Source organism: Barbus barbus (genome assembly GCF_936440315.1).
Source record: "Barbus barbus genome assembly, chromosome: 7".
Lineage (NCBI taxonomy): Eukaryota > Metazoa > Chordata > Actinopteri > Cypriniformes > Cyprinidae > Barbus > Barbus barbus.
The window spans coordinates 8160959-8173796 of record NC_136735.1 but is presented as its reverse complement, the minus strand read 5'-3'; the positions used below and the strand labels follow the sequence as shown (position 1 = coordinate 8173796).

Genomic DNA, 12838 nt, shown 5'->3' with positions numbered 1-12838 from the left:
AATAATAACCCATTTGATTTTGCATAAAGTATTTTTAGTGTTATTTTCATTATTATTAGTTTTTTATTAACTTCATTCTGAATAACAATTTTCATTACTATAATACAGTATTTATTTTAATAACTATCATTACAGACAATATAACAAATACTATCATGATCTATAAATACAATTTCAATTATGTTTCTTTCTCTTTTTATTTAATTTTGTCTTTCTTTTGTATTAATGTGATGGGAATCATGTCACAATGCAAAAAATCTAAATCCTCTGCAAAAAAAATTTTTTAGGGTGAAATATGACATGGGCATTTTCTTGACAGGTCTTATGAGATTGTCCCATGTATGTGCTGATGTGATGTTTTTGCTGTAGGCTTGGATTCGCTTTGCGCACCTTTCCTCTATCTAAATTTCAACAACGAAGGTAAGATTTCTGTCCAATTTGTTCTGTCTTTATTTATTTATTTTTTGACATTCTTCCTGATATTAGTGCCTCTAGCTGAACTAACTTGTCTTGTTATTATTTTTCCTCTCAGCTCTTGCATATGCTTGCATGTCGGCCTTCATACCCAAATATCTGTATAATTTCTTCCTGAAGGACAACTCGCATGTGATACAAGGTAAGGTGACCTTTTAATTTCTCCATAAAGAACAGAACTACCGTATCAGATTGAGAATGTGCAAAAAAAAAAAAGTAACCACATTTAATCAATTTACAGCATGCCCGATTTGTGTGGCAGTTTGCACGTGCTTGCTTGCATTGCAGCTGTTTCTTAAAAATCCTTTAAGTGTTTATGGCTGTTACACTGCAGTGATTACAGCCATAAACACTTACAGGCTTTCTGTAGCCTGACATTTGGGCATGTTTGTTGTTGCGTTTGCTAGCTCAGCTGTCAGCACTTCAGGAGCAGAATTGCTTTGTTTAGCTCTCTGACTGAGCTTTGAGCAAAGTGTTTGTCCTGCCATGGGTATAACGTGTTAAAAGTGTTTTTGGTGCGAGTACAAGCACCTGAATGCTCTTATTCGTCACTTCTCCAGAATATCTGACCGTCTTCTCGCAGATGATTGCGTTCCACGACCCCGAGCTCAGCAACCACCTGAACGAGATTGGATTCATACCTGATGTAAGTGTAAATATTTCAAAAACACATGAGCTCACATAGTATGTTTACTTTGTTACATGCCCCATGAAATCAATATTTAGTCCATTCCTGTTTGCTTTGCTAGTTTACTCCTAAAAGTGTTTCAATTGGCAGAACCAAAAAGCAATGGGAAATATTGTGTCTACAATGTAATTGAGCAATGTATTACTCAGTATTAACCTTTTGTTGTATTCAAGAGCCGAGGAATTTCTTCAAATCCACAATACTAAATATGAGCTATAATAACAGTGACTCTTGCCTTCGCAAACACCAATGAGTGAGGTTATTTTTTTAATTAGATAATGGAATATAATAATAATATTGGCAATAATAATTGCTATATTATATTTATACAGTTTGATATAGTATATAAAATGTTGTAATAATGTTATATTATATTTATATATCAAATTAAATAATTATTATACTGCAATTAATGCTATAACAGTATTAATGATATTTTATTATAATTAAAATTTTACTTAAATGATTACTATTAAATTAATACTAATTAATAATAACAAAATTAAATGATATCTGCCAGTTTTAAAAAGTCTTAATTTGCCCTTCCACAGATTAGGACATTAAACAGTCTTAAATCAAAGCTATTTTCAAAGTTTAGTTAAGTTAAGCAAAGTTATTTAAAAGCTAAGCAATCTTTTGTGTGTGTGTGTGTGTGTGTGTGTGTGTGTGTGTGTGTGTGTGTGTGTGTAAAATGAATTAAAAAGTAATGGAGATTGTTTGAAACTTGTCAGTTTCCAAACTTTGAAGTGCTATAAATACAATTTACAATTAGAAAACATATTGACGTATTGTTTTCCCTTTAATTTATTTCTCAAATTCTATCTTTAATTGTTCTTTAAAAAGTCTTAAATTTACCTTGATAAAACTTGCAGAAACCCTGAATTTAATCTAATTAAATATTGTTCATAATGATTATTATTTACTTCAGTAATGAGTTATTACATTTGCTAATTTGATTTAGTTTAGTTTTTCTGGTTTTAATGATATTCTTGTAAAAGACCAATCCCCTGTCACTTAAAGGGTAGTTAGTACACACTCAATTCTTAGTTCTCAATTCATATTATTGTCTCATACTAGAATGTTTAAAAATGAATAAAAGTAAATGTAAAAGATAAAATGCTTTTGATTGGGTATATACAGTAATGGCTTGTTTTTGACAGCCGATCCTCTCTAGAGTGATTGAGCACATTTATGCGTTCACGTCCTGTCGCACGTCAGATCTGCTGTGGCTCGTGTCATTGATAGGGCGCTCACACACGCGGCTGACCCTGAGATTTGGTCGCTGGCCAAGTTTTCCTCGAGCACGCACACACACCGAACATTCTGGGATTCACGCTCCCTCTTTATTTTTTAAAATGCCAAGATGATGTCTCTCTACACTGATGGATAGGTGACCTCCACAGACAAATTCACCCACAGCTCTGCGATTGAGGGTCCAAATAAATGATGAGTTGTGGGAATCAACACTGAATTGGTCTTTGATGCAGGAGGAGTGAACTGGCGTTCAGTTCAGCCTCTGCACAGCTGCTGTTATGGTTCGACCGCATGAATCAAAAGAAGACTCATGAGAGGATGTAACCACTGCCGAACTGAAGTCTCTGAGAAGACCATTATATACGCTTAACCCTGCCATGATTCCCAATGCATCTGATCTGGAAGTGTTTGTTTTCTTGTCAGCACAATCCCAAAGTCACCTTGCTCTCTTTTGAAGAGGCTGTGCTTTTCTCTGAAACAAGGTGGACCTTGTTAACATGGGCCAGAATACCCTAGCAACCACCCAAAACACCCCTAGATTCTTTTTGTGCATCACCAGATGCTTTTGCACTGTTTGCTTGATGGCCGTTTGTTCCCACAGTTGTTGTCATTTTAATTTTCACTGTAGTTGGGATAATATTTGATCTTGACTTGACTTATCTTGTTATTATCAAACTGTCTTTGAGGCATGAATACATCTTGGCTGATGTTAGTTGAGGATTTGGCTCAGTTCAGTAAAGTCTGCATGAGTGCTATTATATTTGGCAGCACAAGGCCTGAAATTCACAGCAAAGTGACCTAGTTTTGTGTCCTGCTTCATGTTGGTATTCTGATAATGTTGGATAGGCCAGGTTTTTTTTGCCAAAACTAACTGTTTTTTTTTTTTTTCATTTCCTTTCAAAGCATTCATCGAATTGCGTGGACAAAAGTGCAAACGTGTAATTTCGGACCTAATTGGGTAATGCTCATTAGTTATGATGCAATCAAGGGTGACGTTCTGTTACTTTAGAAGGACGTTAATGGCAGTTTGGGGTCAGTAAGATTAAAAAAAATAATAATTAATACTCCAGCAAGGATGCGTTAAAAAATTTAAATTGACATTTATAATGTTGTTTCAACAGAATACAAATCCTGTTCTTTTGAACATTTCTATTCAATAAAAATGTATAATGGTTTCACAAAAATATTAAGCAGCACAATTGTTTTACACATTGATCATTATTTAAACAGTTGATTGATCAGCAAATCAGTATACTTGAATGATTTCTGAAGGACCATGTGACACTGAAGACTGGAGTAATTATGCTGAAAATTCAGCTTTGCATCACAGGAATAAATTGCACTTAGGGCCAGTGGACACAATCAAACGGTAGATCTTTGTGAACCAGTAGAGATTTTGGACTATTTTGGACTATCGTCTCTATCGTGGTTACACGCTCACGTGACGTTACTGGTCATGAAAACGTATTGTTTGCATGTGTTTTTAAGCATTGCGGTTTAAAAACAAGTGATTTTTGGGCAGCTCTTAAAGTGACAGCAGTCTAATATCCCTGCAGTCTGTCGTTCATGTTAATCAAACAAGTAGAATGTAGAGAAAGTAGAGAAAATCTGGCACTGCTCTTAACTAAATCACAGTGAAGAATAGACAGTGTTTGTGTAGGCCTACGTTTGATTACTTTGAACAATGTATGTAGCATTTCTTTTTTATTTGTTCTACTGTAGCCCCCCCCCCCCCCCCTATGTTTGCTTTTCGAGTGAGCTTGAGTTTTTTTCTATGGTATCAAAAATGTTGATATCATAAAGACGTTGTTTATAGCAAAAACATCACCCACCCCTAATTAAAATGAAAACATAAATTGTAATAATATTTCACAATATTGCATCAGTATTTTTGATCAAATAAATGCAGCCTTGGTGAGCATAAGAGACTTTCAAAAATATTTAAAAATCATACCTACTCCAAACCTTTTGAACGTTAGTGTATATTGTTTCTTACAACATCTATATTGGGTGTCAGGATGTCATCAGACCTCGTCCCATCACGCACAGCTCCTCGTTGCCTCTAATTTCGACTCCTCCGTGGCCGTGCTGTCATGTTTAGCAGCGGTCAGTCTGTCTCAGTCGGAGATGGAGCTCTTCCCAGCAGGAAGCTGATTTGGCTAGACCGAAGCCTGTCTCGCGCTCATCCTCTCATTTCTCCCTAAACCCCTCTGAGGCCGAGCCACCAATCAACTGCTGAAATGGATTATACATCCTACCCAACCGCAACTGAGCAGAACCATGGGAAAAGAGGCAGTGTTAGAACAGGTGCTGGACGCGGAGATGTTGGCTGTTCATTACACTCCCACACACGTCCTCTCATTTCACAGAGGGCTGTGAAGCAAAGGCCTGAATTACAAACACAGGTTTCCTCTGATGAATTTAACAATTGCTGAGGTGCTTTATTGGGACTTATAAAAGGGCCCGTGCTGTTTATTCATATAAGTCGCATTGTTGCTCATGTAAAAATGGCTTTTGTGCAAGAATGAATGTTCTTTCTTTCTGTTCCTTTCAGCTGTATGCCATCCCGTGGTTCCTTACAATGTTCACACGTAAGTATCAGTGGCTCATTGGCAAGATTGGGCGTTTGCTAATTTCATAATCATTTTCTGGATGGATTATACCAAAGAATAATAACAAGTAGGACATTATTAGAAGTGTTACCTTCCCTTTTTCTCCTGAAGTTGACTGGTTCCTTTTATTCAGCTTTGTGGAAAAAAAACATCTTCAAATTAAGATTGCAAAAACAGTGTTAAGATGATCAACTATAGACGGACATATAGCCTTGGTAGTAATTATAGTCATTTGCGCTGTAGTAATTAATGGCATGCTGAATTGTTCTGATTACATCTTTGATGATGGTAAATGGGTCAGCTTTGGTCTTTTTGCATTTCCAAAACAATAAGCACTGATGGACCTATTGTGCATTGTTTAATCATACACACTTTAATGTGTAGTATCTTATAGTAAAACACACAATAATAATAAAAGCAGTAGTCATTTATTATTACATTAGCAACAAATATTGTTATTAATAATAATGTACAAATAATTTTTATTATTGTAGTTATTATAGCAGAAATAATATTAATAATGTAAAACTATACTTATGTAATTTAATAAAAAACATTATAATATTTCAAGATGCTATGTTGTCCTTCGGTGGTCACGCAACAATAAACAATAAGTTACTGTTTTTTTTTCTTTAAATGCACAACAAATTCATTACTTATACTTATGAATTAGTTATTATTTATTAACACTTTTTTAAATAATATCATTATATAAATGTCTTTTTTATATCTGAAATCAGAAATTACACAATATAGCAACAGCCATGATACAGAAGGCCTGTTGACCATATTAATGCGCAGCTGTTACAGTGCAAAGGCTGCAAAATACACTCGTAATAAGTCATTTCTTGTCCCATTTTTCCGCAGATGTGTTCCCTCTGCACAAGATCTTCCACCTGTGGGACACTCTGCTTTTGGGAAACTCCTCTTTCCCTTTCTGCATCGGTGTAGCTATTCTACAGCAGCTGAGAGACCGTCTGCTGGCCAACGGCTTCAACGAGTGCATACTGCTCTTCTCAGACCTGCCTGGTAAGAGTCACCAGTGAAAACTTTTTTTTCCTGTACTAAAGTCCACCTATAATGTTACTCAGGATTTCTTGTTGCAAAAACAGTGATTTAGTTTCTCTGACCATTTCTGACCCGACAAGCTGTTGCTGCTGTACCTTTAAGACTTCTGTATGCAAATGACGTGTTATGTTTAGTTCACCTCTGTGTGGCAGTATAGTTTTGAGACCCATTCGACAGGCCAAGTTGTTGAATATTGAATAGGCATTGATATGTCAATATGGGTGGTTATATGCTAAATATCTTGTTTTTGCAGTTTGGTTAGCATTTTTTTGCATTGTGGATTAACATTTCTGCATAGTACACTGAGCTTTCTTTTGCAAAGGCTTCGTAGTGCATTGAGATTTTTTATTTTATTTTTTTAAAAATCCCATTCAACCGAGTAAAGGTCCGTTCACATTTGACAAAATTTTGCAGTGTAATTATGCATGAAGTACAGTTCACACAGAAATCACTTTCAAACCATGCAGCTTTCTGTAGGTCACTGCAACAAATACGTATGATCAACATGAATACGAGCAAAATCTGAGTGAAGAATTTTCCCAAAACTGCTGATCGTATTAGATTCCTGCTGAAATTACTGGATTTTGCCCACAAAATTTTGCTGAGCAACGATAAATATGCCAGTATATACTAGAATTATGCAAAGCAGGTGCACTGTGGGTAAATCCTCTGTATACTATAGAAACGCTGAGTATAGTCCTGCAGTCGCTGTGGACCCAGACTTGGAAACTGAAGAGGGATGCACACTTGTCTGGTTAGGCGCACCTTGCCTCCCCTCTGTCAAACAATGTGCTTTATTCCCCGTAAGCTTCCTGACGCCGGGGCTCAGTTGGGACTTGTTTGCGATGAGCTCAGGATAAGTTATGCGGCTTATCCCGTTCTTTCCGTGTGGTATGCTGGGAAAGGCAGCTGGCACCGGCGTGGCCTGACGAGTGGCGTTCTGGTCGGGACAGCTCCGTGTGTTTCCTCTGGCATCTGCTTGCCACTATTCCCTGAGGTTGCTGTCAACACGGAGCTGCACGGCGTGGCTGAAGTGATGGACGATGATTGAGTCTAATGTGAGGGAATTAGCTGGGAGCATTCAGCGCTGCAGGAACGCTGATGGTGTGTACTCTCAGCCACAATGCAGGGATTACTTCCCAAAATAATGTGGAAAATATCACGTTACCGTGGCAGTTGAAAGCAGGACCATTTCTGAAACTTGTTGCTGTATCTTTCAGGCTAAAACACACTGGTGTCAACAAAGGTTAGGGTTTAAAAAAAAAAAAACACTGTGTGTGTGTGTGTGTATGTGTGTGAAAAAAGGTAAAAAAAGGAAGGAGAGCGGGATTTAAATGTCTTTTTCTTATTTAATTGGCAGTGGATATGCATGCTGGTCATACTTTCAGTTTTTCCCACCAACTGAGATAATGTGTAGTCCAATTTTGTCTGCATACATTTGAATACATTTTTGAATCTCTTGAAAATAAAGATACAAAAGCATATATAAAGGGGCAGGACATAAAATAAAAATGACCAATTTAGAAAATAAAGATACACAACTGTATGTAAAGGGTTGGGACACCAAAAAAATAAAATAAAAATGACCAATTTAGAAAATAAAGATACACAACTGTATGTAAAGGGTTGGGACACCAAAAAAATAAAATAAAAATAACCAATTTAGCAAATAAAGATACAAAACCATATATACGTAAAGGGGTAGGACAAAAAATTATTATTATTTTTTAAATATATATATATTATTATTATTATTATTATTATTATTTTTATTTATTTTTTTATAAAAAAAAAACCCATATATATATATATATATATATATATATATATATATATATATATATATATATATATATATATATATAAATAAATAAATAGAATTGTAATTTGGAGCTCGCAAAATTAATTTGTGCTTGTGTTGACTTAAAGCAGTGTCAGATCATTTTTTTTGTTTGTTTTTGCTTCAACTATGACAGGTGCAATATGTATTCCTTTCTACTTTACATGCTTTACATATAAATATATGAATAGTAGATTTGACTTTTTTTAAATAATGTGCAAATGAGACAAAGACTCATCTTAGTAACTAAAACTAAAATATTAAAATATTAAATTGATCAGGAATTTGAATAAAAGCTGAAATAGAAAAATGTAAATAAAAAATAGCAAAAATTTAAAAGTTGTCTTCACAAATAACTGAATTAAATAAGTTGAAGTACTAAAATTTCCAAACTGAAATAAAAATCTAAATAGAAGCTAAACCATAGTCGGAGCGTGTCTAAGGCCCCTGACAAAAATGCACCTGCACAAATAAATTAAATATATTATGTGTGTTACTAACAAAGTTAAAATTAATGAAAAATGTCGATTGCAGCATTAAATTAAGATCTGCTCATGTTGCCCCATTTTTCTTTTTCATTGTTAGTGTTGCACATTATAACCAATCACACACGATTCTGTTGCGCTTTGGAATGCAATGACCAATCAGAGGCTTTCTAATGAGTCATCGCTGATGCTAAGTGCGCACGTGCGTGCTCGCTGATTGAATTTCGGATCCTCATGAATTCTCTCATAAACAACAAAGCGCAGATGTACGTATAATGTAAGTAAGAGATTAATTTCACAGTGTAGACAGCTTCAGAGATTATAACCATAGTTCTGTTTTTTTGAGAGCGCTTAAACTCGCGATTGATCAAAGTTAGTGATAATGTTCTTCGCTCGCTTTCTGTTTGAATAACCGTCGAACGTAATTATCCATTTCTAATGGTTTTAAATTGTAATCGCGTTAAATACAAATTCAGTCCCATTAAAAATATTTAATTAGGCTACATGACACCCATATCTGATGAAAAAATCTATTCATATATGAATCGCGATTCTGTCTTCTAATGATTCTAATGAATTCACAAGTTTCAAAATCAATGTTCTAAAGCAGCGGTTCTTAATACTGTTGCTCGCGTCGCCCCGCTCTGCATCTCTCTCTCTCTCTCTCTCTCATTCAGATCGTCAGATCAGCTCCAACAAACTGTTCCAATTATACACTTATTTTCACATAGCTATGAGAAGCGTTATACATGGTTGCTAAAGCTTTAATCAGGATAAAACCGTATATTAAAAGCTAACAGAAGCAGTAGCATTTACAAATAACAGCGTATCTAAAAGTATGAGACAGCATGCCGTGCTTGCACAGGTTCTGCACGATCCTCTTCACTAATATCCTCCGTCTCAATCGGGCTCAAATTGATAAGCAATATTGACGACGCCATTGTTTCTAATACAACCGGAGCACATGCCACTGAGGTGAGGGGTGGGATGTTCAGACGCGCACTAGAGGCAGTTTAGCCAATCACAACACACTGAGCCAGCTGACCAATCTCAGCCCATCGTGTATTTCTGAGGGCGTCATAAAACCAGGAAATAATCGGGGTGTTTATCAGAGAAGGGACAGAGCGGTGTAGAATAAAGGTAAGTTATGTGAAAAATAATGCGTTTTTTAAAAAACGAAGCATGAACACATGTTAGACTGCACCCCACAAACACAATCAAACCTAGAAAAAAAAGTCAACCACCCCTTTAACATTAATAAATACTATAATAGTAAATAATATTAAAATAAAAGTCATATTGGTGATGTACAAAGAAATCTTATTTTATTTTCTAAAATACACATTTTATTCTACCCACTGTGGCTAACATGTCGAGATCACATGACCAGTTTATTTTTGCATTCATCCAAGTTTATGAACTGAAACACCTGAGGATCTGTTTGTTAGGTGATAGTGGTAATGCTTATGCTGTTATATTAGTGGTTTGAGAAGATGAATATGAAACACAAACACTTATTACACCTTTAAAGCTGAAATATGCAGCAAAAGTGACTTGTAACAGACAGTCCCAGTCAAATTCTTTTTTTTTTTTTGCTGTTTCCAGAGACTAGGATTGTCGCAAAGATGAGTATGATTTCACAGGATGCCTGATTCTGTGGTGTCTGTCAGGTGGTAGGGATAATTCCCAAAAAATTGCAAAAGAAAAGCAAAATTCTAAAGAAATCAACTTTAACATCAGCAAAACCATTGCATGAGCAATCACAGAGAAATCTGTTTTAGATGTGGCAGCGATGTTCAACAGAAGCCCGTGAGACATGCCATTATTCCGTCCTGTCAGGAGACAAATATCCAGCTGGAAGCAAAGCACAAATCACATTTTGACAAAAAGAAGATCTGACTACAAGTGGCTAATAAGCATCTGTCACTGACAAGTCTGGAAATAGCTTCAGAGGTTTTACAGGACGGTCTTCTATCAGATATTGCTGAAAACATGACAGAAGCAGAGAACACGAGGGATGCACTATGAGGTTTGATCGGTTCCTCAAACCAGATTAACTAGTAGCGCTGTTTTAGAGTCGTCCAGCTGTCAACCCTGTTTATATCATGTAAATCTACTGGCCTGTAGGAGTTTCTGTAGTCTAACACTCAGCAGCACGTAGGTGACTGGATTATTAGGAATAAGATGCCTGGGTATGTTTTTGTTTTCTTTTTCAAATAATCCATTATAAATGGACTAAATCAGCTCTGACATCCATCATCCATCGTAAATCAGTGCTGTTGGATATTTTCCTCTTTGAAAACGTGCTGTACATACTGTTTGATCTCGTATTTTGTTGTGATGACATTTTATTACTTCCTCAGGCTAACGCTGTCTCATTTTTTTAAACATGCAGATGATTTTGATTCTTTCTGTAGTCAAATAAGGACATAGAAAAATATGAGAAGGGAAAATCTTTTAAAAATCTAATTTAAAACTCGTTTATAAAAAGATTTGAAAATGTTTGTACAGCACTACAAAATTTGTATTTAACGAATGCATGAAAATGTCAAGTGGGATAATAATAAATATGAGTAAATATGATCAAAGAAGGCTGTGAAAAATTAATCTGCATTGTTAATCCTTTTGATCTTTTATTTTAAAAATTCACAAAAATCTAACCTTTCATTGGATAATAAGAATTTAAAATGGGGGGAAATATCATTATTAAATGAATGTTTTTCTCTAATACACATTGGCCACAATTAACGGCACCCTTTTATTCAATCCTTTTTGAACCCTCCATTTGCCAGCTGAACAGCTCTAAATGTTCTCCTATAATGCCTGATGAGGTTAGAAAACACCTGACAAGAGATCAGAGACCATTCCTTCATCCAGAATCACTCCAGATCCTTCAGATTCACAGCTGTTGGTGCTTCTTCTCTTTAGTTCACCTCACTCATTTTCTACAGGGTTCAGGTCAGAGGACAGGAATGGCCAGCAGAAGCTTGGTTTTGTGCTCAGTGACCCATTTTTGTGTTGTTTTTGAGGTTTGTGTTTGGATTATTGTCCGGTTGGAAGACTTAAACATGGCCCATTATAAGATTTCTAACAGAGTCGGTCACTTATTGATTTTTAATCTGTTGGTATTTGATAGAATCCATGATGCCATGTGTCTAAACAAGATGTCCAGGACCTCCAGCAGAAATATAGGCCCACAACATCAAAAATATATCAGTATATTTCATTGTACACATGGGGTACTTTTTACCCCTGTGTTCACCAAACCCATCTTGAGTGTTTGCTGCTAAAAAGCTAATTTTTTAGTTTCATCTGACCATAGAAGCCAGTCCTATTTGAAGTTCCAGTTGTGTCTGATAACTGAATATGCTGGGGAGTTTGTTTTTGGATGAGCTAGGAGAATTGAAACCCTCCCAAACAACATGTGGTGATGTAGGTGCTGTTTAACAATTTTATTTGGACCCGGAGACTCAACTATTTTCTGCAATTCTCCAGCTGTGGTCCTTGGAGAGTCTTTAGCCACTCAAACTCTCCTTCTCACCGTGCATTAGGACGATATAGACACACATCCTCTTCCAGGCAGTTTCATTACATTTTCTGTTGATTGGAAATTCTTAATTATTGCCCTGATGGTGGAAATGGGAATTTTCACTGCTCTAGCTCTTTTCTTAAAGCCACTTCACTAATTCGTGAAGCTCAATTATCTTTTGCTGCACATCAGAAATATATTCTTTGGTTTTTCTCATTGGGATGGATGATTAAGGGAATTTGGGCTTTGTTTTCCCTCCTATTTATATTTCTGTGAAACAGGAAGCCATGGCTGGATAATTTCATGTTCATAATCACCCTGGAGTGCTCAAAATTGTGAAATATGAATGGGAATATACTTTTACTCATAAGAATTTCTAGGGATACCAATAATTGTGTCCAACATGTATTTAAGAAAAACATTTATTTAATCTTCACCCCATCTTCAATTGTTTTAGTTCAATGAAAGGTTAGATTTTTGTGATTTAAAAAAAAAAAAAAAGATATTAATAATGCAGGTTTATTTTCAGAGCCTTTTTTGATCATATTTAACAAATAATATTTTCACATTATTTTATTATTATTGTTATTATTTTTATTTTACAAGTGTCATGATTTTTTAAATATGATATATGCTTGAGGTTATCTGATTTAAAATAATAATTATGATAATATTAATAGTAATAATAATATTAATAATGCCATTGTCAGAAAATCATGAAGGTTTTATATAAGTTGTCTTTTTAATATAATTTCTTGTTCTGTTTTCATATATTACAATTTTAAAATAAAACTGCCACTGTTTTTGAAGAGATAATTCTTTACTTTAAGAAAATATCAAAATTAATTTTAAATCAGAATCATCGTACAAGAGGTGTTTTCCAATAAT

At 35.2% G+C, this 12838-nt stretch overlaps 1 protein-coding gene across 1 annotated transcript in view; it reads left to right on the top strand.

Moving 5' to 3' along the window:
* The window catches only part of LOC306873326 (TBC domain-containing protein kinase-like protein), a 47905-nt gene that overhangs the window by 13608 nt on the left and 21459 nt on the right, over positions 1-12838 (top strand). The window contains exons 18-22 of the mRNA XM_079422551.1: positions 370-420; positions 533-616; positions 1035-1120; positions 4971-5007; positions 5896-6057. Of these exons, the coding sequence (XP_079278677.1) occupies positions 370-420; positions 533-616; positions 1035-1120; positions 4971-5007; positions 5896-6057 (420 nt within the window). The remainder of the gene's footprint in view (positions 1-369; positions 421-532; positions 617-1034; positions 1121-4970; positions 5008-5895; positions 6058-12838) is intronic.